This window comes from Coenobita brevimanus, chromosome 95 (assembly GCF_032717465.1).
Source record: "Coenobita brevimanus isolate Jiangsu-jjx chromosome 95, ASM3271746v2, whole genome shotgun sequence".
Classification (NCBI taxonomy): Eukaryota; Metazoa; Arthropoda; class Malacostraca; order Decapoda; family Coenobitidae; genus Coenobita; species Coenobita brevimanus.
In genome coordinates, this window is record NC_137048.1 from 34,763,743 (window position 1) to 34,788,858 (window position 25,116).

General features: G+C 39.9%; 1 protein-coding gene across 1 annotated transcript in view; it reads left to right on the forward strand.

Moving 5' to 3' along the window:
* Nucleotides 1-25,116, forward strand: part of Klc (kinesin light chain) — a 93,245-nt gene that overhangs the window by 19,595 nt on the left and 48,534 nt on the right. The window contains exons 3-5 of the mRNA XM_080282918.1: nt 15,246-15,486; nt 17,459-17,683; nt 17,908-17,998. Coding sequence (XP_080139044.1) covers nt 15,271-15,486; nt 17,459-17,683; nt 17,908-17,998 — 532 coding nt within the window. The 5' untranslated portion in view covers nt 15,246-15,270. The remainder of the gene's footprint in view (nt 1-15,245; nt 15,487-17,458; nt 17,684-17,907; nt 17,999-25,116) is intronic.

The window sequence follows — 25,116 nt, forward strand, 5'->3', positions numbered from 1 at the left end:
AAGGAAAATAAAAGAGGGATGCAGTGAAGGGGAGGGAGGGGTGAGAGAGGGATGCAGGGAATGGAAGAGAGAGGGGGGGAGAGGAAGGAAGAGGAAAGAGAGATGCGAGGAATAGAGATAGAGGGGCAGGGGGAGAAAAAATGCAGTGAAAGATAAGGAGGGATTAAAGAAAGGGAACTATGCAAGGAACAGAAGGAGAGAGAGGGAAAGGTAAGGGAAAGAGAGATGCTTTGAATAGAAGGGAGGGATGAGAGAGGGGGACGAAGGGATTGGAGAGAAAAAATAGAGGGGAGAGATTGGGGATGGAGGGAAAGAAAAAGGGGAGAAAAAGAGGCAGTAGCGGAGCAGGAACAGGAGGAAGGGATGAGGGTGGGGAATTCAGGGGTAAAGAGAAGGGGAAAGCATAGGTCAGGGGGAAGGGGGGGTCGGGGAGGAGGAAAGAAGAGATGAGGATGGGAAATGCAGGGGTAGAGGGAAGGGGCAATGCAGAGGTCAGGGGGAAGCAGGAGGAAGGGAAGGAGAAAGGATGAATATGGAAGGAGGGAGGGGTGAGGTTTGGGAATGGAGGGGAGAGAGGGAGGGGTAAGCGTTGAGGATCCAGGGGAATAGAGGGAAGAGAGGGGAAAGAGAGGTAAGGAAGGAAGATTCGAAGAGAGGAGGGTATGGGAGGGGAGGGATAAGGGATGGAATTGAGAGGAAAGAGAATGGGGGGGGGAATGATGACGGAGGAAGGAAGGCAGGGTGGGTGGGGAAGAAGAAAGAGGGGATGCGGAGTATTGGAGGGGAAGGATTTAGGTAGGAGAGAGAGAGAGAGAGACGTAGGGGGAGGGGGTGAGAGGGAGGGACTGGTGCGGCGCTGGTGTTCCTGGTGTATTGATCGTCCTTGCCGCCACCAAACTGCCTTACCGCCCTCTCCACCACACTCCACCACACCCACCACACTCTCCACCACACCCATTACTGTTTCGCTGGAGAGGCTTGGGGTTTCTGTAGGTGGAGGGGGCTTCTTATGTTCGTGAGACAACGGTAGAGAGAGAGAGGGATGACACGGAGGTAAAGAAAGAATTAAGGACCAGTGGAAATATTTTCAGACACTGTATTGTTACCTGTCACTTATCTATCACCAATATCACTGTCACTTCCCCATTACTATTTCCTCTAACCAGGTAATGCTTACACCTGGACGGAGTTAAAGTGGATTAGAGGGGGAGGTATGGTGAGCTGGGGAAGATAAATAAAGAGCTCAGGACAAAAGTAACTATTACCATGCATGTTTCTTGTCAAAATTATCGTCGCTGTTATTTTCAAAAACCTCTACTGTATTTCCACCAAGAGTAATGATATCCATACGGCCTTAAAGTGAATTAGTGAATGATGTATGAAAGGGTCAGCAGCGCCCCCTGGATAGTTGCTGCCAGAGAGGGGGGCGTCGGCCCTTAGTCAGGCGTGAGGAGGCTGACAGGGCGGTTCCACAGCTCACGCTCCACCTCGCTCACTCTTCCCTCACGCTACTCACACTGGCTGACGACCTGAGTGTGTGTGTCATTAGGTGTACAGGGCCAGGTGTACATGTGACTGTCCATTACCATTGTCGTCATGTAGACCTAGAGCTTCCGCTAGTGAGGGGGTTTCGTGCTTGGTGCCCGCCACACCTGCACACCATGTTTACAAAACACTAGTGGCTGTGGTTAAGTGTCATGTCAGTTCCAGCCAATTGTGTGCGCTTATTAGCGATAGTTTGGTGACGCCCTACGCTAATTGCAACCTGATATTAAACCTCAGGTGGTAGAAATAACATCTAGTGAGCCGTGTGAGTGGATCAGTAGTCATGTGATTCAAGTTACTAGCGTGGAAGACAGTTGAGGGTTGTTTGGTGACGCAGTACATGATCCAAGTGATTCCGTGTTTCTTGTGGTGATGAAGGATTCGTCTGAGGATGGTTAGGGTGGTTGGGGCGAAAGTGCAGGACTGGACCTGGACATAACAACCCTCATTGATTGTGTGAGACTTGATCAATACACCGCACATCACTTCACTTCACCTCACCTCTCCTTCAGGCACTCCTTCAGCGTCTAGGCTACGACCCCCTTAGAAAGACACATCCCCGCACTTCCTCCTCTGCTTCCCCGTCATAAAGACGTATTACCACACTTTCCCCGCTGCGACCCCTTTAAGAATACACCTCACTTCGCCTCTCCTTCGAGGACTCCTCCTGAAACACGCTTCACATCCTCACTTCTTCAAGGACTTCACCGACTGCATCTCTCTACACTAGAGAAGTAAACCACACCTCTTCAGACTCCTTCAGAAAATACATAAATTCATCAGTCCATCAGGCTGTGCATCTCTCCACACTTCAGAAGTATACCTTATCCCTTCATCCTCCCTCACAAAATATTTCCACACCTCACCACTCCTCGAGTCCCTCCTACATATACCACCCACCCATCAAGAAACACAATCCCTACCCTCCACCTAGCAATCCCCCTCCCTCCTCGACCCCCACCTCCCTCACAGAAGGAGTTAATTTATCCATGACACGACTGGCATTAGAACGTCATTATGTCCAAGGCTATTAACTCGTATAGAATGTGAGTATATTATGTAGTATAGTGTATTTTAAGAGCTATTATTAAGCTGTTAGGTTATGATTAGTATTTAGTTAGTAGTTAGTATTTGTTACGTTAGAATATCATTAGTATATAGTAGTTAGGAAGTGAGTTTGTCTTGTTAGATTGTCACTGTAGTATTTTGTTGGTAGTTATTATTTTAAATAGTCATTATTGAGTTGTTAGTTTTTAAGTTTTGTCATTTTTTGGCATTGTTATTGTTGTTGTGTGTGTTTTTTTTTACTTACGTAGGATGCGGGTGTAATGATTGCCACGTTTTTCGTACCATAAAGAATGTGAACCACACACACACACACACACACACACACACACACACACACACACACACACACACACACACACACACACACACACACACACACACAGCAGGTACCGCACTAATTATATAGCGTAAAATAAAATACTTAGTAAATTATCCACCATTATTCTTACAGCAAGTATATTAATAACTTTTGGCCTTATTAACTCCTCCAACGTAATGACGCCTTTAAAAATTTCATTCTCTACATTTTCGTTTGGCCACCCCTTACGGAAATAAGAGTCTGGCGATAGATTGATAGATAGGCTAGATTGATTGATTGATTGATAGATAAATAGACGCTTTTACTAGGCTTAACTTAGGCTTTTCGAATGGGAGAAGTTAGAAATCGTCTTTCAACGCGCGCCGTTTCTTCTGAGTAATACAATCTAGATCAGGAATGTAACTGACTATTAACTTTAGTAGTCACACACACACACACACACACACACACACACACACACACACACACACACACACACACACACACACACACACACACACACACACACACACACACACACACACACACACACACACACACACACACACACACACACACACACACACAGTACAGTATGTGATAACTTCGTTGTGCATTATAATTAATAATACTCTTTTCTGAAGGGATCTCTTCTGCTTAGTCTAATCGTTGTCTGTTGGGCAAGATAAAATGCTATTGTGTTGATGAAACACTCAAAGGGTTAGATAATGGAGAGAGAGAGAGAGAGAGAGAGAGAGAGAGAGAGAGAGAGAGAGAGAGAGAGAGAGAGAGAGAGAGAGAGAGAGATTGTTCTCAGAGAATATACGTTGAAGACCACAACACTTGTTTGATATTGCGGCGCACGTGTGAGCGGTTAATATAGAGGTATCGTTAGGGCTAAGAAGGGTGTGGAGCATGAGAGAGAGAGAGAGAGAGAGAGAGAGAGAGGATACATGTGCGTTAATATAGAGGTATCACTAGGGTTAAGAAGGGTGTGGTGCTTCAGATCTGATTGGCTACTGCACGGAATGAAGCCTTGTAAGAGCTCCAGTTACTCACCCTTACCCCCACCCCTTGCCAATCAGACTCTCCACTCGCATAGAATAGGACGTTGTAGAAAGATAGCCTCTGTGTTTAAACCTCTGTGTAAATCTCTTTATGTAAACCTCTCTTGTCTGTCAATTTGTAATGGTTTGTCATGTTTATAGATCCAGTAAATTACTCCAGTCCTAGATGAGAATTAATGGCCTTCATTTTGTCGCTTTTAGTTTATTCTGGCAGTCTCAGGATGGTTGATTTTTTTTTTTTTTTTTTTTTAGAAGAAGGAACCAAACGCCAGACGCCTACAAGACTGCTCCTTCCAGGGGGAAAAAATCAAATTCAAGATCTGTGTGACAAGAGATTAAAAACGACGTCCATCAGCCTCGGCCCCTTATGTAATTTTTTCTTGCTATCACCTGACGATTTTAGTTAATTTAGAAAAGACGGTCTTGTGCTGGAAGAAATAAATGTATAAAATAAATGAGAACCGGGAAAGAAAGGAAAGGGGAAGGTTGATTTAGGAAATGATTGGATAAAGTGAAGTTGATCAGCGAATGAGAAGGACGACGACTAAGAACGAAGCTGAAAGAAAATGAAAGTAGTAAGATGAATGTAAGGGAGGGAAGGAAAAGAAGAGAGGGAAACATTGATTAGGGAAATGGATTCCGTATGCATAAACGGAAGAGGCGAAGATGATCGGTGAATGGCGAGAGGGAAAAATCAAGAACGAGGGTAAAAATAAATAAATTAATATGGGAATAGGAAAGGAAAGACAGGAAGGGGAAACGATGATTAGGGAAATGGATACCGTATAGATAAAGTGAAGAGGCAAAGTTGATAAGAGAACGAGATGAGGGAAGGCCAAGAACGAGGGTAAAAGATTAAGTCGATGAAGAAGGTCGCCTTGGAGTGGTTGGAGGGTGTGGAGAGAGTTAATATACTTCCAGCCTCTTATAGTCTCATCTGCAGGAAATCGTCTGGCATAAGCTGGAGTGAAGTACTGGAGTTGTCTGTCTTTCAGCCTTCCATGACTCACTCTCAGGTGAATGAAATCGTCTGGAATTAGTTGAAATATGGTACTTGCCCAGCCATGAGTGGGTGAAAGGTACCGGTATGGATATAAACTCAGGCTTTCTATGTCTCAGCTAAGCCAAGTCGTCAGGAGGTACGGTAAGTGGAATAAACTAGTACGGCGCTACAGAGTTTCCAGAGATGACAATTATTTATATGAAGAATCGAGAATACCGGTTAATTATTGTATTATAGTACTGAACAGAAAAAGGGTAAAGCTAGGAAACAGATCTAGATACCCTGTTAGAGACTTGAAAACAGGGAAATTTTTAGAAAGTCTGGCATTACCCGTGTGGTCCTTGGACGAGGTTTTGTTATTGCGGAACCTCCAAGGTCTTCTGAATGGTTTAATTGGATGTTTTGGGAAAGGAGGAAGGAAGGAAGGAAGGGGCAGGAGGGAAAGGGGAGGGGAAGGAAAGGAGGAAGCGCAGAAGGGAGGGAAAAGCATTAGGAAAGAAGAGCGAGGAAGATTTTGGGAAAGGAGGAGGAGGAGGAGGGGGGGGGGGAAGAAATGAGAAGGAAAGGAAACAGATTGGAAGGCTAGGGGCAAGAGGATGAAGGAAGAAAAAAGGACGGGAGAAAAGAAAGTAAGAAATGGGAGAGGGGGAGAAAGAAGGCATGGGAGAGGGGCAGCAAAGAAAAATAGGAAGAGGGAGACGTGGAATGGAAGTTATAATACTAAAGAAAAGGGAAAGAAAAAAGTGAGACAGAAGACTTAAGATGAGAGGAAAAGATTATGGTGGGGAAAAGGAAGATACTTTGAAAAAGGGACTGGAGAAAAGGAGAGAAGGATTAAAGAGAATAAATGTAGAAAGGGTTACGGAAGATCAGGAATAAGGAAGAAGGAAAATAAAAGAAGGAAGAAGGAAAGGGAGGGAGAGAAGGTCGCTTACATAGTGGTGAAAAGGGGGTAGAGGGACGGAAATATGAAAAGGAATAAGTAAATAGAGGGTCACCGGGGACGAGAAATAACGAGGAAGGAAAATGAAGGATGAAAGAAGGAAAGGGAGGGGGAGAATGTTGCTTACATAATAAATTTTCATCAGCGTTTTATGGGGTCGTATCCTTGAGGGGTAGACGACTCCCTAACACCCCCTCCTTTTGCTATTTATTTTGCCATGGAAATATTATTCCCTTATGGTACATCGCAATATAATGACTTTTCTTTCCTTTTCCTTTTTCCTTTTCTTTCCATTGCAACCTTTGAGCAAGTATGATCATTTCAGCAAAGAACTGAATGAAGGGATCAAAACGAACTTCCGCTAAGCCTTTGAACATGATGACATTATATTAATACAACTATGTGTCGATTTTATTTCAGCGTAAGAAGGATCTCGCGCTAAAAGGGATAGTATTGAAATACAGTAGTTTCGTATCAGACTAGGGGCAATACTAATTCTAACACTGCTGGAGGCCTCATATTGTGAATTTAAAAAAAAAAAAAAGTCATCCGGCGATAACAAGAATAAAAACGAAAGCCATAGCATCAGATGTAGCCTAGAATGTTGTTGCCTCTTCACCACGAGGTTTCACTAAGTTATACGAAGTGCTGCGGCTCTTCTTTTTCTTGCCACTTCATCGTGACTAGCTTCATGTTCAACTTCCAATCTCTTGTTACAGTCCAGCATTCTTGATGGAAAGACTGCAATTTAGGCCAAGTTAAGGAATAGGGCAGCGCACTTATTTTTTTCTTTCCTTGGAGGGAACAATCTTGCGGACTTCTGGGATTTGGTTCCTTCATTGTAGTAATAATAATAATAATAAAAAAAAAACTTCTGTTATAGGTTTTGTGTCCTTCCCATCACTTATCTTTTATCTGTAATCATATCAGCTTTATGGGAGGAAACAAAGTGGTGTTGACGACACTGGAGATAAGAAAGCAGTTGTGGTTATGTAGATAATGATAAAAAGTTATTATATTATTATTATTATTTATTATTTACTACTACTACTACCACTACTACCTACTATTAAATTTTTACAAATGCACTTACGCCTTTGGTGGCATTTCTTGGTAAAAAAAAAAAAAAAAAATTGCTTCCTAGATATTCGAATCGATGCGAGCGAGGCACATGACATTCACCCCCTACTGGCTTAACCCTTTCGGGACGAGAGATACATTCGTAGTTAAGGGGTTAATGGTGTAGTGAAGGGGTTAGTGGAGTAGTGAACAGGTTAATGGGGTAGTGAAAGGGTTAATGGGGTAGTGAAGGGGTTAATGGGGTAGTGAAGGAGTCAAAGGAGTAGTGAAGGGGTTAATGGAGTAGTGAAGGGGTTAATTGAGTAATTAAGGGGTTACAGGAGTAATTAAGGAGTTAATGGATTAGTTAATGGGTCAGTGGAGTAGTTAAGGAATTAATGGGATAGTTAAAGGGCCGACGGAGTCTGTTTCTTACATTTACGAGAGACTCTACATAAACTAATGGGCTGGGATGGAGAGAATAATTATACAGTTAATTTAACCTGTCTTAAAACTGCCATCTCCCTATCTACAGTACGGAGTTGTAGCGATAGGTTAACACAACAATATTATGCTAGTCACGAAGAGGTGGTGTGGAAAGGATACAGAGTCATAGTAGAGTTGCTGTGGCAAGGATATAGAACCCTAATAGTCTTTTTCGTATTGAGTAACGCGACACAAACTGCAAAAGGACGAAAATCTGAGCCAAGGTAAGGATGAAGAGAACAGTATTGTCGTGTGTGTGCCGGTTCATGGAGACTTAACACTTTCTCTCTAAGATACAATTCCTAAGCTGTAGGGGAAAAAAGTGAGGTGGCAGGCAAAATAAAAAAAGGGGAGGGGGAATCATTCTAGTGAAGAGCTAGCTTTTTTTTTTTTTTTAATTGCTAATGATTCACTGCCTCCCCATTATTGTTGTAGTAGTGGTGAGCAGATTCATAATGAGTTACATCACTATAACCTTTTTTTTTCTTGTTACTTGCAGGGAATGAGTTGAGATTGTTTCTGAACCTCTTTACTCCAGTAGTTCTTCACCCAGTGCTGAATAAAATCACCTGGGGGAACGACAGTAAAATAGGAACGGCATCATTGTGCTGAAGGATAATGAAAGTGTTGTGGCAAATGATGCACTACCCATTTTGCAGGATTATTATTATTATTATTATTATTATTATTATTATTATTTTCATTGTATTTGTTTTAGAATTTAATCCAGAGTAATTTCGGCATTCATACAGCAGTCTTTGTCTGTTTAAGTATGTCCATCTATAGCCTATGTCAGTCAGTCCATCTATCTGTATGCATGATGGGTTAAATATATTTTTGAGGGAGAGGATATAATTTTTATATTTAAAACCGAACGAGGCGTGAACTTCATCAAAAAATATAAGCTGCTCTCTCTCTCTCTCTCTCTCTCTCTCTCTCTCTCTCTCTCTCTCTCTCTCTCTCTCTCTCTCTCGAATTTACGTTTTCCATGAAGGCTGTCGACGTGCATTGGGCAGGAACTGATACATAAACCGCGGTAAGTCTAACACCACAGCATGTCTGGTTATACTGGAATGAAGGCCTGTAGTCGAGTCAGGTCTGAAAGTGGAGTGTGTTGTGGAAAAGAATACGCTGGAGTGTTATATGCTGGAGTGAAGGAAAGTCGTTGAGCAAGCGAGTATTGGAGGATACTGAGGAGGAAAATGCCTTGGACTGGAATTTGTCCTTGGAATATTTTAAGATTTGGAGAAAGATTCCGAGGAAGGAAAAGGAAGGAGTCTTTATTGATGAAAGGGTAAAGGAGTATATGTTGAAATATTACTTGGAATTGAATTTTGGACTGACATTGAACCAAAAATTATAGGAATATTATAGTAAAGGAAGGATACCCTTTGAACTAGAAGAAATTGTAAAAGGTAACGGCAGAGTTAATCTGGAACGGATATTAGAAACAGGTTCAAAATTAATCAGGAACAGGTGCAAATTTGATTGGGAACAGGTGTAAAGGTAATTAGGAACAGGTGCAAAGTTGGTTGGGAACAGGTGCAAAGTTAATTAGGAACAGGTGCAAAGTTAATTAGGAACAGGTGAAATTTGGAGAAGTATGGTCTGGATTGGAAGGAAGTGAAAGACGCCGATGAGTCAGATCCAGAGGGGGGCGGGGGGGGGGGCGTTTCCTACCCTTCCTTGTTTTATGGGATGACGTCATTCGGGGGCTGGTGGATGATGGTGTAGCATTTTTGTTCTATTAATTTTTTTTTTTTTAACGTTTTGGTTATATTTATCAAACGTATAGGACGCTCGTGAGAATTTATCCGGTGTATAAATCAAATTACGGATATCGCTGTATACCATAGATAGATAGATTATTGTATAACAGTTTTCATCCGCGAAAGCACACAGTAGGCTTTTAGTTGTGCTGGGAATACTTTTATTTTTCTCAGGATGGACTACTTATTAATTGATACAGCCTTTCAGTTTCGTTAAATGTGCATTGATTGTCACAGGACGGACTAGATATGTATATTTGTGTGTGTGGGGGGAATGGGTGGATAGTTTAATCAGAGAGAGAGAGAGAGAGAGAGAGAGAGAGAGAGAGAGAGAGAGAGAGAGGAGGAGGAGGGAGAACAGTTTGAGTAAATTATATAATAGAAGAAAATTACGGTACATAATCCATGGTTGAGGAACAACTGTGTGTTGTAATTTTAAACAATATGAAGTCGAGTAAAATCAGTATAAGGGTCAAATTGATGGGAATTGAAATGTCACCAAGAATATAGCAAACATTGAGATAGTTGGGTGGATAGATAGCTAGATGGAAAGAGATATAGGTAGATAGAGCAGGGAAGGGAGATGGAAAATTGGTAGAAAAGTCAAATTGAGTAGAAAAATCAAAGTACAATATCACAGAGAGAGAGAGAGAGAGAGAGAGAGAGAGAGAGAGAGAGAATCCTTAAAGTAGGTCAGAGGAAATTCAAACTGGAGACTCCTATTTGGCGAGAGAGAGAGAGAGAGAGAGAGAGAGAGAGAGAGAGAGAGAGAGAGAGAGAGAGAGAGAGAGAGAGAGAGAGACTCCTTAAAGTAGGTCAGAGAAAATTCAAACTGGAGACTCCTATTTGGCGAGAGAGAGAGAGAGAGAGAGAGAGAGAGAGAGAGGTGGGTGGGGGTGAAGACGGCTGGCAAGCACACTGACTAGACCGGGTGGCGCCCCTCACTGCGTCATAACCCTCACTCTCCCACCCCCCCCTTTCCAAACTCCCAATTTCTCTCTCTCTCTCTCTCACACACACACACACACACACACACACACACACACGATTCTGTTTTGACAAGCTGTTTGGGATGGAATGGAAGAGTGCAATTAACTTTGGATGAAAGTTGGATTACTTAAACAGGAAAGAAGATGAAGATGAAATACTGAAGCCGAGCCTAGATGAGAGCCCCCCCCCCCCATTTTATGCAAACCCGTCGATAAGTCTCATTAGAAAAACATGGTAAAGATTGACAAATAATGTGGACTTGTAATAGAAGATTGAGCCTGACGAGGAGGATGAGTGGAAAAAATTGCTAAGAAAGTAAACAGCAGTAGACATTGATCCAAGAATTAAAGTGGAGTGACATGGTGGGGGAATATGAGTAAGGGTGTATTAGTGTGGGGCACTGGGAAGGAGAGGGTGACTGAAGAAACAGAAGGGGCTGGTTGTGATGTTAGAATTAGCCTATGGGAAGGGTGTATGAGAGTGGGGTTGTTGGGAGAAGGAGAGGTAGAACAAGGGGAACAGAATGGTGTTAGAAGGAAGGATATATGAAAGTAAGGTAGTAGAAAGGAGGGGAGGTAGATGAAGAATAAGTTGAAGGGCAGGTTGTGGTATTAGAAGTAGCCTGTGGGAGGGTGTGTGCGAATGGGTTGGGTGGAAGGAGGAGAGGTAGAACAAGGGGCACAGAGTGGTTTTACAAGGAAGGATATTTGGCTGTAGGGTAGTAGAAAGGAGAGGAGGTAGACAAAGATCAGTGTGAGTGGACATGTTGGGATAGTAGAATTAGCCCATGAGAGTAGGTGGTTGGAAGAGGAGGCAAACCAGGAACAATGTATAGGAATGGGGAGTACAGTATAAGGAAGAAGAGGAGCAGCTTGAGGGAATTTATTTTAACTATTAGACAAGATGTACACCTGGGGTGGTTAGAAGGTAGAGAGATAGACAAAAAACAAGATGGAGGGCCAGGTTGGAGGATTCTGAGGTAGAGTTAATGAGAGTAGGGTGGTTGGAAGAGGGAGAAATAAAATAAGAACAGGTTGGAAGAACAGGAAATATACAGTAAAGTTACAAGTATCCAACGTAATTCAGCCAAGCCCTACCCTGAATAATGTGAAATGCCGGATATTTCATAGTACCTCCATCAGCTCAGTATTCGGTGTTGAGCCAGATATTGCGTTAATATCTGTGTCAACCCTCAATTCTAAAGACTTTTCTGTAAGTAAAAGATGAAAATTAAGTATAAAATACAATAAAGTACTGTAAGTAATGCAGCGCCGGTTGGCTACTGTTCATGAGCTGGTTGACATGCCTCAATGCCGGATGTTGCATAGAACCGCTAGTTACGTCCCATTTCGGTACCAGATATTGCATAATTTCATCGGATATTGGTTTAATAGAGCTGATCCAGCAGCGCTGGATATTGCTTTGGGCCAGATATTGCTACGATGGATAATTGAGAGTCTACTGTACAGTAATTAGAAGGGATGTATGAGAGTGGGATGGTAGGAAATAGAAGTGATAAACAAGGTGGATGGGCAGGTTGGGGAAGTATCGTATATGAGGGACAGTTATTGAGAGTGGTGGGGCAAGGTAGGCCAGGAGCAAGTGAGAGGAGAGTGGGGTTAATGAAGGAAGGACAATATGTTACAGGAAGAAGGGTTGTTCTTGAATAGGGGTATACAGCTGGAAACCCTTTGTAAATCAAGACCATCTTTCACAAGATGCAGCATCAGGCAAAAGATAGATGGGTGGATGGATAGATAGATAGATAGATAAGTACAGTAGATAGGTATACAGTTGGTAGATGCAAACTCATTGGGATCTGCCCATTTTATTACGTATTAAAGATGTAGTGTCATCCTCAGTCATTACCATTCAATTGGATTAGCCGAATGGTATGAATTTGTATGTTTTGTACTCTTTATTGGAACTGCAGGAGATAAAACAGGGGTATTGAACAGTGGCACATACTGATGAAAGCCTTTCAGTTGTCGGTTTGAATTCAGGTTCATTATGAATGTAAAGTTGTCTGTTAATTGCATGTTTTGAGTTGGTTATTACTGGAAAAATTTGCTGATTCTTGATTTTATTTATTTATTTATTTTTATTATTATTATTATTATTATTATATATTTTTTACTGTATTTTTATTATTTAATTGCTGGATTGTGAGGTAACCTTTGTATATTGTATATTAATATTTGTTCTCACATTTGAGCTTTTGAAAACAAACATTCTCACCTAACAAGGCTTTCCTAAGGGAGAGGAGGCACTGATAAGCAAGGGAAATGGAAGGGATGTAGATGGGCAGAGAGGTGATCTCAGGGTATCAAGTTTAATCCCAGCTGTTGATGGGAACAAACTGAGGATGTGAATTTTTCCTATGTGTATGTTTATAGATATGTTGGTGGGTAGGTAGGTAGATATACATATGTGCTGTACATACATACAGATGTTCATTCAGATTTTATATACATGCATACATACATACATCTATACTGTACATACATACATACATATGTACATACATACATACATATGTACATACATACATACATATGTACATACATACATACATACATATATATATACCCATACATGCATACACATTTTATATACATCCATACATATACATTTGTGGGATACAGTATTTATATACAGTATATACAAATGTATATATATATATAACCATTGCTACCAAATAAATTGAGAAAAATTAGGTAGCTGTTGAGGTTGTTTGGAGATAACATAACACTTGGCAAATGAAAGGTTGGGTGAATGTTTACTATAACTAAAGGAGTGAGGAGGAGATGGAAAGATTGAGTGGAAGAGTAGATGCAGTAGGGAGGCATGGAATGTTGGGAAGGAACAGTGCTGGTGGTGGTAGAAGTTCGTGCAGTAATCTGTTGGGTGTTGTAGACTAACTACTATTACGGTATTATAATGTACAGAGAGAGAAATATCTACGGTATATTCCCAGTTCCATCTTAAGAAAATTTACAGCCGTTGAAATACAATGAAAACCCTGTCTCTGCTAGTATGTGTTTCAGTAGTTTAACTTTTCCGCTGTATATTCATCAAACTTTGGAAGATACTTATTTCACTGTACAGTATATATGACTTTCTTAGCTGTCAATCTATTTGTACATATCATGTTAATGTTGTCGTATTTTATGTATGCAGACTATTTTCATACAGTGTGGAAAAGATATGAATAGTCTACTAGAGGATGTCAACATGTATTATGCAGAGTGAACAGGTGACAAGGTGCTGGGGAGCCTCCTTAGCCTAAGAATGCACCCTTAAGAGTCATATTTCTCACTGGAGCCCTAGCAGAGCACTAGGATTAGGAGTCTGGCTGGCAGTAGGAAGCTAGGGATTATGTTGTACCTTACTAGTGTTAATTGTATGTATTTCCTTAGGAAGATATCCTACCACTGTGCTCCATATTATACTGTACATAGTGTTCTATGTACTGTACTTACTCTGTTAATGCCTTTGTACCCTTAGGTGTGTCATATACAATTCAGGCCTCTTTATTCATACACCATATCAGTAAACAAGTGATGTATGGGTTCTGGCCATTTAAAAGTTGAAATTGATAGTTAATACATTATTGCAAGAAATCATTAAGGCTAGTTGTAAAGTATTTTTTTATATAGACGTTATGTATAAACCCACTAAAAAAATATTTGTTACCTCTGGGTGCCATGAGCTCTGAAATGATTTGTAAAAGTGAAACTGTGTTCCATTTGGTTCTGACTGTAGTTCAGAATCATGCCACAAGGGTAATGACTGTTTTTTTTAGTGGGAATACAAGAGGGGGCATTGGGTATTTCAGTCACGATCACTTCTTCAAGTGGTAAACTCGTAATTAAATTCCAGCTTAGGGTCTTTACAAGTGTGCAGAAGTTCAGTCACATCCGTCTCATTTGTAGCAGTTAGGCCTGAGTGGCTTTGGAGATTTCTAAATGCCTCTTCCATAGTGATTTATTACACATAACACCTCAATACTGTACTGTATCCTCTTGCATAGTACATTATTGATTCAGGCTGTGCTAAAAATACTTACCTAAAAAGAAATTTTAAGATGTAATAGGCATAATACTGTAAATTATCAAGAAATATGTACTACAAATCTCACAGTGCCACTTTGAATATGACTGTAAATATAGCTGGTGGTGAGGTTAACATGTAGCTAGTGGATTTACCATTTGTTGAGAGTATTGAGGGAATATTGTACCGGTATTTTATTTAGGTACTCTCCATCTTTCATGCTTAGCCTTCTTTTTTTGGGATGCTGTTCACCTTCACTGTTTTTTCTTGGATATTTGGCTGATGTGTTGATATTTGGCTGATGTATTGATGACAGTGCATTATGTAAGGGATATGATATTTTTATGTAACTGGAACCTGGGTACATATTTCCCTTATTTTTCTTGTTATATATATAATCTTAGTTTAGATTAGGAATCAAGCATTTGGAGGATGTTCAGAAAGCAGGAGATTGAGCTTGATACGATGTACTTAGTGTGCAAAAATTTTCATAGCCATTATTTGATGAACATATTAATTTGTTTGAATGGCTTTGGGAATAGTGTCAGCAGTTAGTTGTGTGGCCAAATAAATATTCAAGAGTATCATGTCCTCCCACTGGCTCCCGAATCCTCCTGAAGTGTCAACAGCTCAGTTTGGGCATCATCATTATCATCAGGCATGCATGTCACTGGAGCAGTGAAGGGGAACCTTACTAGCTGAGAAGTTAGGCTTTGGGTATCTGGGAAGTATCTTTTAAATTCCTCTCCACTGACTACCTACTCGCTAAACTCCTTCGGTTAAGGCTATGGCCCCCAAGGGGGCCATGGCTCCCAGTTTGGGAACCACTGCTCTAGACCCTACCTCATTCCATCCTTTGATGGGAAAGGTTATGATCGATGATGATAATGTATTTGTTGTATCAGTGTGTGCAGATAGTAGTATTAGAGGTAGTTGTAGTAACAATGTTTTGTGTTTGTTCCAGCAAGAAGATAGAGAGCATCGGCAAAATGACGGCGCTAACCCAGGAGGAGGTGGCATCCCACACGCGGACAGTGGTGCAGGGGTTGGAGGCACTGAGGAATGAACACAACTCCATCCTCAGTGGCATCAACTCCACCCTCGCCTCTACACACCACCCACCTGACTCCAATGTCATCTCTGAGAAGGCCGGCATTCTCCAGAGATCCCTTGACCAGATAGAACTGGGGCTTTCTGAGGCACAGGTATGATCTGACGTGTCTCTAGATCTGTATAAGTGTCTTTTGTATGTATTTATGTGGAAATTAATATCGATCAAGATCCTCATGATAACTAGCAACACTGACCAATAACATTTAAAACCCGGTGATACAATATTCAGAGCCCAACAATCTTTTCAGATGTTATAAAAGAGTTTCATATTTGTCCATCTAAAATGTGGATCAGTATTACTTTTCACATTTGTACACATGGTAAAAAAAAGTATCGTACAGATTATGTTCAAAAGAATTTGCTGTAACACCACAAGTGAAGAATGCATGTTGGCTAATATTATGGTGATGGTTGCATGAAAAAAAATCATGTGATCTTTGCCTCTTTGTATGTCATTTTTACAGTTAACTCTCCAGTTGATTACCAAAAGAATGCCTGTTAAAGTCTCATAGCTGCTTACGAAGCTGGTTTACCAGTTTCCTCCAGTTTACAGTTACCAGTTGAAAAAATTGTGGAATTCGAAGCATATCCCTGATGTGTAAGAAGGACTTTTAATGTATCTGTACAGTAGATGTCTGTGGCATTAGTTTAGCTGTCATCTCTGTATTGATGTCTTTGCTGTATATATTTACAGTTTTGAGGCCTGGGCTTGGTCATTATGGAGCCTCTGTATCTTTCCTTGTTTTGATCTAGCTATATTTATCTGCCATCTTTACCTATTGATATCTGCATATACTGTGTAAGGCACAGATATATCAAGGAGGCTCTTGGTCTTTGTTTCAGTTTATATTTCTGTGTATATACTGTCTCTGTCTATCCATGTCTGTCTCTGAGGCATAGATGCTTTCTGCCTAAGATGTTCAGGTTTGTTAATACTTTGTTTAGTGTTTTGTTAAGTCAGTTTGTCTTTTTGACAAATTTTTTGCTGTCAGTGTACCTTAGCAAATTTACCTGAAAAGTTGCCTCACCTTGAGTGCAAGCCACATCTCCAGCTGTGTGTATGGGGCAGTGTGGGCCATAGCTCAGGCTGTGCCAGACAAACCTGCATTTAAATTATGTTTGCAGGTGAGGCTCCAAGGGTGTGTAATTGTGCACTTCCTGAGTTAAAAGATAGTCTAACTCTGAACTGATATCCAGCTTGTTAAATCTGACAAGGTTGGATGAAAGTCCCAGTATGCTGCATTTAAACATTAGGAACTTATTGTGAGGCAACGTATTTTGTTCAAGTTCATGGTTTTTGATAGTGCAACCCTCACCTGTTCCAGTGCGTTCATCATATTTTCTTGCATTTGAATACAAGTCTTATCATTTTGCTGTGCTTGGTTATGTTGGCCAGATTTGTTTACCAGTAGATTGCTGTTGTTGAAGTCCAGTTGCTAGTTACTGAGCAGTGCAGACTGTTATGCAAAGGACCCATCACATATCAGTACTATATTTTTGCTAATCAGTCCAAGCTTAGTAGTAGGTGGGTTGTCCACCATCCATCACTCAATGTAGAGCTGTGTTCAGATGATTCTACACTGAATGATAAACAAGATGGTTTCCTATCACCCAGGAAGCCATTTACTACATTTGGTTGTAGCCGTATAACCAGATGACACCTGGTGGTCTAGTTGGTGAAGGTGCTACAGCCATATGGGACCTGTTAAGTCATTGCATACGGGGGTCATTAGGGTTTGTTGTCCTCACAGTGCTACACAGGGGTGAGTGAAGCTTATCACCCTTGCTATAAATGTGGCCTAATCCTGAGCCTGTACACTCATGATTGGGGGGTGGGGGAGGGAATGGAAGATATATAGGTCCAGTCTTTGTTACTTATGTATTGTAATGCACAATCTCATAATATTGTCATGCATAAATATGTTCTTCGTTGGTTATACAGAAATAAGGTTGCACAGAATCAAAGTACTGTATAGTACTTGAAATGTTATACCTAATATAATATTATTAGATACAAAAAGCTGCTTTATCTGATAACTGAGTGTCATGGTGGTGGTGTTTCAGATTATGCTGGCGCTGGCCTCACATCTGCAGACTGTAGAAGCTGAGAAGCAGAAGCTGCGAGCTCAGGTGCGACGGCTGTGTCAGGAGAATGCATGGCTACGAGATGAGCTGGCCTCCACACAGCAGAAACTCCAGGCCTCTGAACAGCATGTAGCACAGCTGGAGGAAGACAAGAAGCACTTGGAGTTTATGTCCACAATTAAGAAATATGATGCTGATGTGCAAGTAAGCCTCACTTTTTTTTATTCAGCAAGTCCCGTGATGCCATACTTTCAGGAAACATTTATATCCATCACTTCACTGATAGTACTTCCCAGGCATAATAGTAACCATCCATTTTCTACCAGCCTCTTTTATCTACATTACCAATTGGCCTTTGCTATACTCTGTGTACAGTATTCTTGGTTTGTGTCATTATTATCAACTTTCTGAATACACCCTTGTTTCAGGATCCTGAATCATCAATGGAGGAGAAGAAAGATAAGAGTGACGACCCTGTTGTTGACCTATTCCCTGACGATGATGCAGATGACAGAGCAGGTAAAAACATGCTCATTTTCATCCTCATCCTTCTGCTCTTGCCCTTAGTATGTTAAGCTCATTTATTTCCACAACAGTCAGGTTTTCTTGGTTTGCATCTGAGCCACTGAGCATGTGCCCACCATTCTGTATTTGATGTCTGAGTTTCGGAGTCATATTCTTGTTTACATGTAGCCATAATACAATAACTTGGTGTTTGTATTAGTTATCACAAGGTCTAGTTACTCTGCCATAGAAGACGACATCCTCACATATATTTCCAGTCTAAGTGTTTCCAGTCCACAGAGATACAGTGGAAATGCAAATGCTTTCTTATCGAATTTGGCAAAGGTTGTATTATAATGTACTGGAATCCCATCATATACCTGCAATTAAAATATGACTAAATCTATAAATCCTAGAAGTGGAAAACATTTATACATACACCATTTCAGAGTAGTTGTAGCTTACTGTGCTTTGTATGTTAATTGCACAGTCTGGTTCAGTGACTCCTTACACCCCGAGTTGTCGACCCAGTGAAACAAGACTCCATCAAGAATATTATATCATTTGAGGCTGATGGCATGTAGAGAGTGTGAGGGAACTATTTGACCTAGACTGTGTAGTACTTAGTTACCATGCCACACTCAACAAGTGCACGTCTGGATAACAAGCAGAGGATTTTTATTTTTAGTTTTTTTCTCAGTTTTGCAGTTGCCATAAAGTTGTGCCCAAACACAGTGAAATACATACTAATCCTTTCAGTACAATGATGCTGTTTGTATTTTTATTTTGTATTGAAAGGGTTAATGAAGACTGTATTTAACCGCTCCAGTTAGAATGTCATAATTGGTACAGTTAATATTGTGTCTGGTAGTATTCCATCCATCCAGACATGAAAGAAATATAAAAGATGTGCTTGTAGTGAAAGGGTTAAAGAGTTATGTCAGTTAATATCCACTCATTTTTATGCTGTGTACTTATTGCTTGGGCAAAATTATGTTGGTCATATGTATATCGTATTACAAGTACAGAGATTTTTCTCCAAACCATAGTACAGTTACATAACAAAATATACTTAAGTTTCCCCCAGTTTACAGCTTAATCACTGCTCTTTTTGATATTATATTTGCTTGCAAGAACAAAGATATCTGCACTAAATATGAAGGCGAATAACGATAAATGTGGTAGAAGTAAGGGTTTTATTAATTTTATTACTGCTGGCTGCAATTTACATTCTTGTCAAAATCTGCTTTTGTATTAACATATTATACACAGTTATAATAGTGCCATACAGATCATTTGGCTGTATGCTGATATATGAACTCAAGTTTGGTTATGCCATAGTTCGCATTTCAGCCTTTATTTGAGAGATACATAAGGGGTGTTAAGGTTCCATAGAGACATCCAGAAGGAGTTTTGTTATTCAGAGTGTCAGTGTGAGAGTAACTGTGCACTATGATGAAAAAAAAAAGAAAATTTCATTTGCATATGAATATTTATTAGTTCAGTAAATCCAGTTTATTTTATATTAAGTACAGTACTAAAAGTTGTTGCTTAAGAAAGTACTATCATAAGTGGTGGTACAGTATTCAAGTAAACAGAGTTCTTATAATTTTACAGGCCTTATGAGCTAATTTACTTAGATAACTGGACTCCTACTGTATAGGCTTTTATTGCCAAGCAAGTTACACCAACATGACCAGGGCACGGTTGTTAGGTTGATGCAGGGGTGCAGTGGCAAATTTTAAGGTGGCAGGTGAGATGCAAAAGTCATAATGACCACATTTTGAACATGTGCTGTCATCATCATTTAAACTTGCTGTAACCATTCATAAGAGAGCTTGAGTGAAAATGATTTTGTCAACTAACATTGTATTTTTAGTAATCACATAAACTGAAAAAGTTTCCCACAACCAAGATGGTTTAGGCATGTGAAGAGGATGGGGGATGATAATTGGGTGCAGAAAGTGAGAAGCGTAGGTATTAGGGGTAGGGTTGCGAGGAGTAGACCAAAAAAAAAACCTGGAACGAGTATGACCTCAGGGTTAAGGGATAGAACAGCAAGGCTGCCAGAGATCGAGCAGCATGGAGAACCACCGTTAGGCGACCAAGGTCGATGCATGCAAACATGTTGGAGCCCTGAAAAACAAAATGAAGATCTTTTTCATTGGGCCATTTTCTGCTTAGAATTTATTCTCACTAAACTGGTAGTTTATAATGTTAACAAAACAAAGATCTTTTTCATTGGGTCATTTTCTGCATAGAATTTATTCTCACTAAACTGGTAGTTCATAATGTTTATTATTACCAACAGTTGCTTAATAAAACTTAGACAATTATTGGGCAAAACATGGATGAGCATCATTGATGTATTTGTATCTTCTTGCTTACACCATCACAAAGATTAATTTGTTTAGAGGTTTGGTAGTCCTGCACAGTTCTGCACGAAAACCACTGCACCCCTGGATCAGAGATGATATTACTCTAGTTAGTTATCACTTATGCTTTAAATATTTCCTTTGGAGGCCTGGCTGTTTCAAGGTGGATGAGAAGATTGTTTGATACAACCTGAAGATAAAGGAGATTGATCATTGAATATTTGATAGCATTGATATTGCTTCCCTGTTACAAAATAACAGATGTTTTAGGTATTTGAGACGTCAAGGCAGTTATACTATTATATCATTATATCTTTGATGTAGAGAAGTAAAATATTTTTATTCATTTTTGAGAAGAATAAGATTGTGAATAGTTGAACATGTTGGTTTGGAGACTTTGTTATTAGCTACAGATCAATGTATTTGATCCTTGAAGCTTGGATAGTCGTCTGGTAGGTAGTGAGGCTACCCTCCAAGTTTTGGGTAGCCAGAATAAATGCCCTTGGTGTGGTAATACTCCAGAAAGGATTATAGAAGCAGAAAAAGAAACTTTGCCACATTTTTGAGGACCTTAACCATGCATGTATTTTTTGTTTAACATGCTGGTGGCAGGTAGTAGTGATAGTGGGTGCCTCACTGGTTTGCAGCCATATAGCTTTGGGCAGGTTTGTAATGTAATATTCATACCTGCCTAGTGTTACCTTTTTTTTTTTTTTTTTTTTTTTTTTTTTTTTAAAGGTGGAACTTGTTGGTGTCTGGATGTGGCTACCACTTTACCACCGTAATACTTGCAGCTCTTGCTGCAGACAAGGGGATACAAAAACTTAGGTTTCCTTCACCTCTGATATGAGTCCAAAAAAGAGATTGAGGAACTTTTCATTAGATTGCTTTGTTGCATATAAGAAATGGATGTAAGTTTAGGATGATGGTAATGTTTATGGAAGCAAGGTTACATAATAGTAGGAACTTTGCTGTCAGCACATTATTTGGCAGCAAAACCAGTGTTGTATAGAAGAGTAATACTATTGTGACGTGATGCTTTGGTAGTTAGTGAACATTTGATCAGTAAAAGCAGAAAGTGACTTCCCCAGATCAGTAAAGCAAAATTCTGAGCTTTCAAGGATCAAGTGCACCTGTATTAGTCACAGATTTTGTTGATACTATGAGATTTGTATTGGCAAAGAAGTAGAGTTGTCCACCATTGTCTTCTCCCTAGTGCAGCCAGGCCTGCTGTCTTATTCTGGGAGGTTGCTAAGGCCTTCCTGTTCCTCTCTCGCTCACTTAGAGCTGGCACACCTGTCTCCACTTTTTTTCCTTAGGTTTAAAGAGAAGCGGAGATTTTGGTTCACAAGCATCGTTAGGTAAGTGTTGTGTGCGCATATGTATGTGTGGGTATGTGTGCCTGCCCTGCCCTGCACCTTGCATGCTGTCACCTGTATGCTGCTACTGCTGCTTTAGCTTTTGGTCTTACTAGTTAAAGTTATGTTTTGTTTCGACACTGAGTTGGACGTAGGTTTGGTTTATTAATTGTCGTGGGTTTATTTGATGGAAGGGGTAAACTAGTATTGAAAGATTTGTACATAGGAGTTGGAAAGAGTTTGTAATATGGTAACCACAATAATTGTAGTGTTAATGTATGAAATGGTAAGTCAGTACAGAACACTGCATGAATACTTTAGTCGTTAATAGTTGGATAGTCTGCTGTGTGCATCTTGTATAGTAACATTAACAAGGTAATGTACTTACGCTGTTTAAGTATGTATATTAAATGAAACTTAGGCTTCATTGCATCTCACACCATAATTGACTGTTATGGCAGCCACTGGAAGTGTTATTACCGTATTTCCATTATGTACTACAGGTAGTAATTTTAAGTCAGTACAGTATTGAACATTGTACAGAATCCCATTACTGACTTTCATAACTAAAGCTTATGTCATCAGCTACATGGATTGAACTTAGCATGTTGATCAGTTACCCTTGCATATGTTTTGTTGATTGAAGCTTAACTGTGAATGCATTAATTTATGAAATGAGGGGTCTGGAAGGAAGGATATGAACTTGCCAGGAGAGCAACTGTTTATGTTCTTACCACCACACTTAACAGTTTATGGGTGCAGTAAATAGTGTACATATTTCGCTTGAATGTAATGTACTGCTTGCAGCAGATGGGTACACAAGAGGTGCTGTAGTGTCTTAGGTAGGCTTTGGGTGCGTTGCATATAGGGGTGAACAAGGAGAGAGAGTATATATATGTCAGGATAGACGTGGCAGTTGTGTTTTCCGAGTGGATAGGGGAATTTAGTCATGTACATGACATGGTCTGTTCTGTCTGGGGTGGGGGATGGGGGTGAACTGAAGCTAGCTGGGGTCAGGAGTAGATGGAATAAGTGTAGTGAACTGTTACTGGTCCAGATGCAGAGGAGTCTTTATGCTGAAAGAGAATTGTGTGTTTCATATGTAACAGGTATAATGCCTCATGGTACTGAAACCCGGACAGTAAAGGAGGACATACTTCGGTTCAAGTGTAATGAGGTGAGGATGGTTTGATAGATGTATAGTGCTTCTGTGAACGATGGTGTTTCAAGTGAGCAGTTGAGAGATTGACTTTGAATTGAAGGGATTGATGTGATGTGTAGGGGGAGATTAAGGTGGTTTTGGCATGTGGAAAGGATGAAAATTGGGTGAAGTATGAATTTTAAAGGGAAGGGCAGAGTACCTAGAAGTAGACCTAAGAATACTTTGGATGAGGTATTCAGTGAAATAGCTTGATACTGAGTTTGGATGATGATGATGATGATGATAAACATTGTTTCACAATTCTTCCCTCTCTTTATCTGTTACTATAGCTTACTCACCCAGTTAGGAATGAATATTAAGGGTATCATTGTGTGTGGTGGTATAGAACAGGACTATTAGTATCAGTAATAATTCATTGCTCTTGCCAGGCTCCTTAGATTCTTCAAACCACTTTTTAGTTCATACATTACTCCTGTGTGTGCACAGAATCAAAGGTGATCACATTCCTCCACATGCAATTGTCCATTCATGTAACACATGTGAGAATTAGACATGGTGGACATCCATGTCTCACCAATGAATGCACAGTTGTTTGGCATGAGTGTTGAATGATACATCTTGAATGATGTGTAAAGCAGGCAGCTAATTACAAGCTGAAAAAAAAAAATGCCCTCAGCACAAATTTTGAGTTATAGGTAGATGTAGAAACTGAAAAGGTAGAATATGTAGAGTTGTTAGCTCAAAGGGTATGAGTACAGCAGTAGCCATGTATATATTTTTAATAGGCATGTCAATAACAGAAAGTTGCTTATGTTTTCTTTCAGAATATGCTTTTTAACTGAATGTTGCTTTAACTCCAAGTATAATGATACTTAATTAACCTATGCTTTATTCATGAGTACACAAGTCAGCATGATCATTCAAGTTGTCAGGTAATTGAGAAATTGTTTACTTTCAGTGTGGGTGTAGCATTAGTTTAATAGTTTTTATCATTTGGGACCTTAGTTTTTTCATGGTTTTGTGCATATGCTTTTTTATTACAGTATTAGTTTTTTAAGTTGTATGGTAGTTGTGTGGCTGTATTAGTGTGGTTTTCTATATTTTTCACTTTGCAGTGCTTGGTTCTTAAGTTACTGTGTTTCTTTGTTGCTTTTATCCCTGTTTTCATTGATAGGTGTATTAGGTTATTGACTTAGAAAAGATATCCAGTACAAGGGACTTTCCTGAATAACTGACTAGAATCTTTGAGAGTTGCTCAGCATTTTCCACAAATACTATATATGGATGAAAGTTTGTTATATTTGAATCACAACACCAGTTCATACGTGGGTGACTGTTGCACTTTCGACCTGTATTTGAACAGTTTTATGAGCTGTTTTCAGTACTGGCTACCTTCAGTAAAGTGTAAATACTGCATTACATATCAGCATTACATGTAGATGGATGGGAACGTTATTTAAATTTCACAGTGAGGACTTGTCCAAGTCATTGTAGTTAAGATACCCCATAATATAGGGCATTAGGCATGAGATAAAGAGTTTGTGCATAAGACTCACTGCTTATACAATTAAGAATTGTATTACACCTGTAATGTAAAACATTGCAATGAAAATATCAAGAGCACACTTTCTGGGTGTGGTAAACATGATAAAAATGGCTCTCAGGTCAAACCCAGTAATATGACATACTTACTGCATGGTTCATTTCTTCCATGGCTTAACCAGTCATTATTGAGTAATGTTTTTTAAAAGCTCCTACCATGAATATTATACTTTTTTTTTTTTTTTCAAGTAGTCATTAATACTTAAATGTAGAAGAATTATGTATGCCAGTACCTCAGTAAATTACTGTATATGAAGAAGAGAGAATGAGACTTGGAAGAGCAATGATAAGTGGAAAAGAGGAGGGAGTGAGGCAAACTAGAGGTGAGGTAGAATGTTTATGGATCAGTATATCCACAGAGGACAAAATAGGATTGTTTGAGTGATAAGGAAGAGGAGTGTACCATATTCATAGTGAGATAGAGTAAGCTGTAATGGTAGACAGTAACAGCGAAACCTTTATTATCTAATGAGGGATTATAAGTGAATCAGAAGTAGGTGGAGGAGAGCCGTGTATACAGTACAGGAGACCAAAGTGGGATGTGACAGATATTGCCATGTCTTGTGAAGGTTGAGTGTGTCCTGTGTATAATACGTATATCATTAAGTGGGATGTACTGGGATTATGTTTTAGACT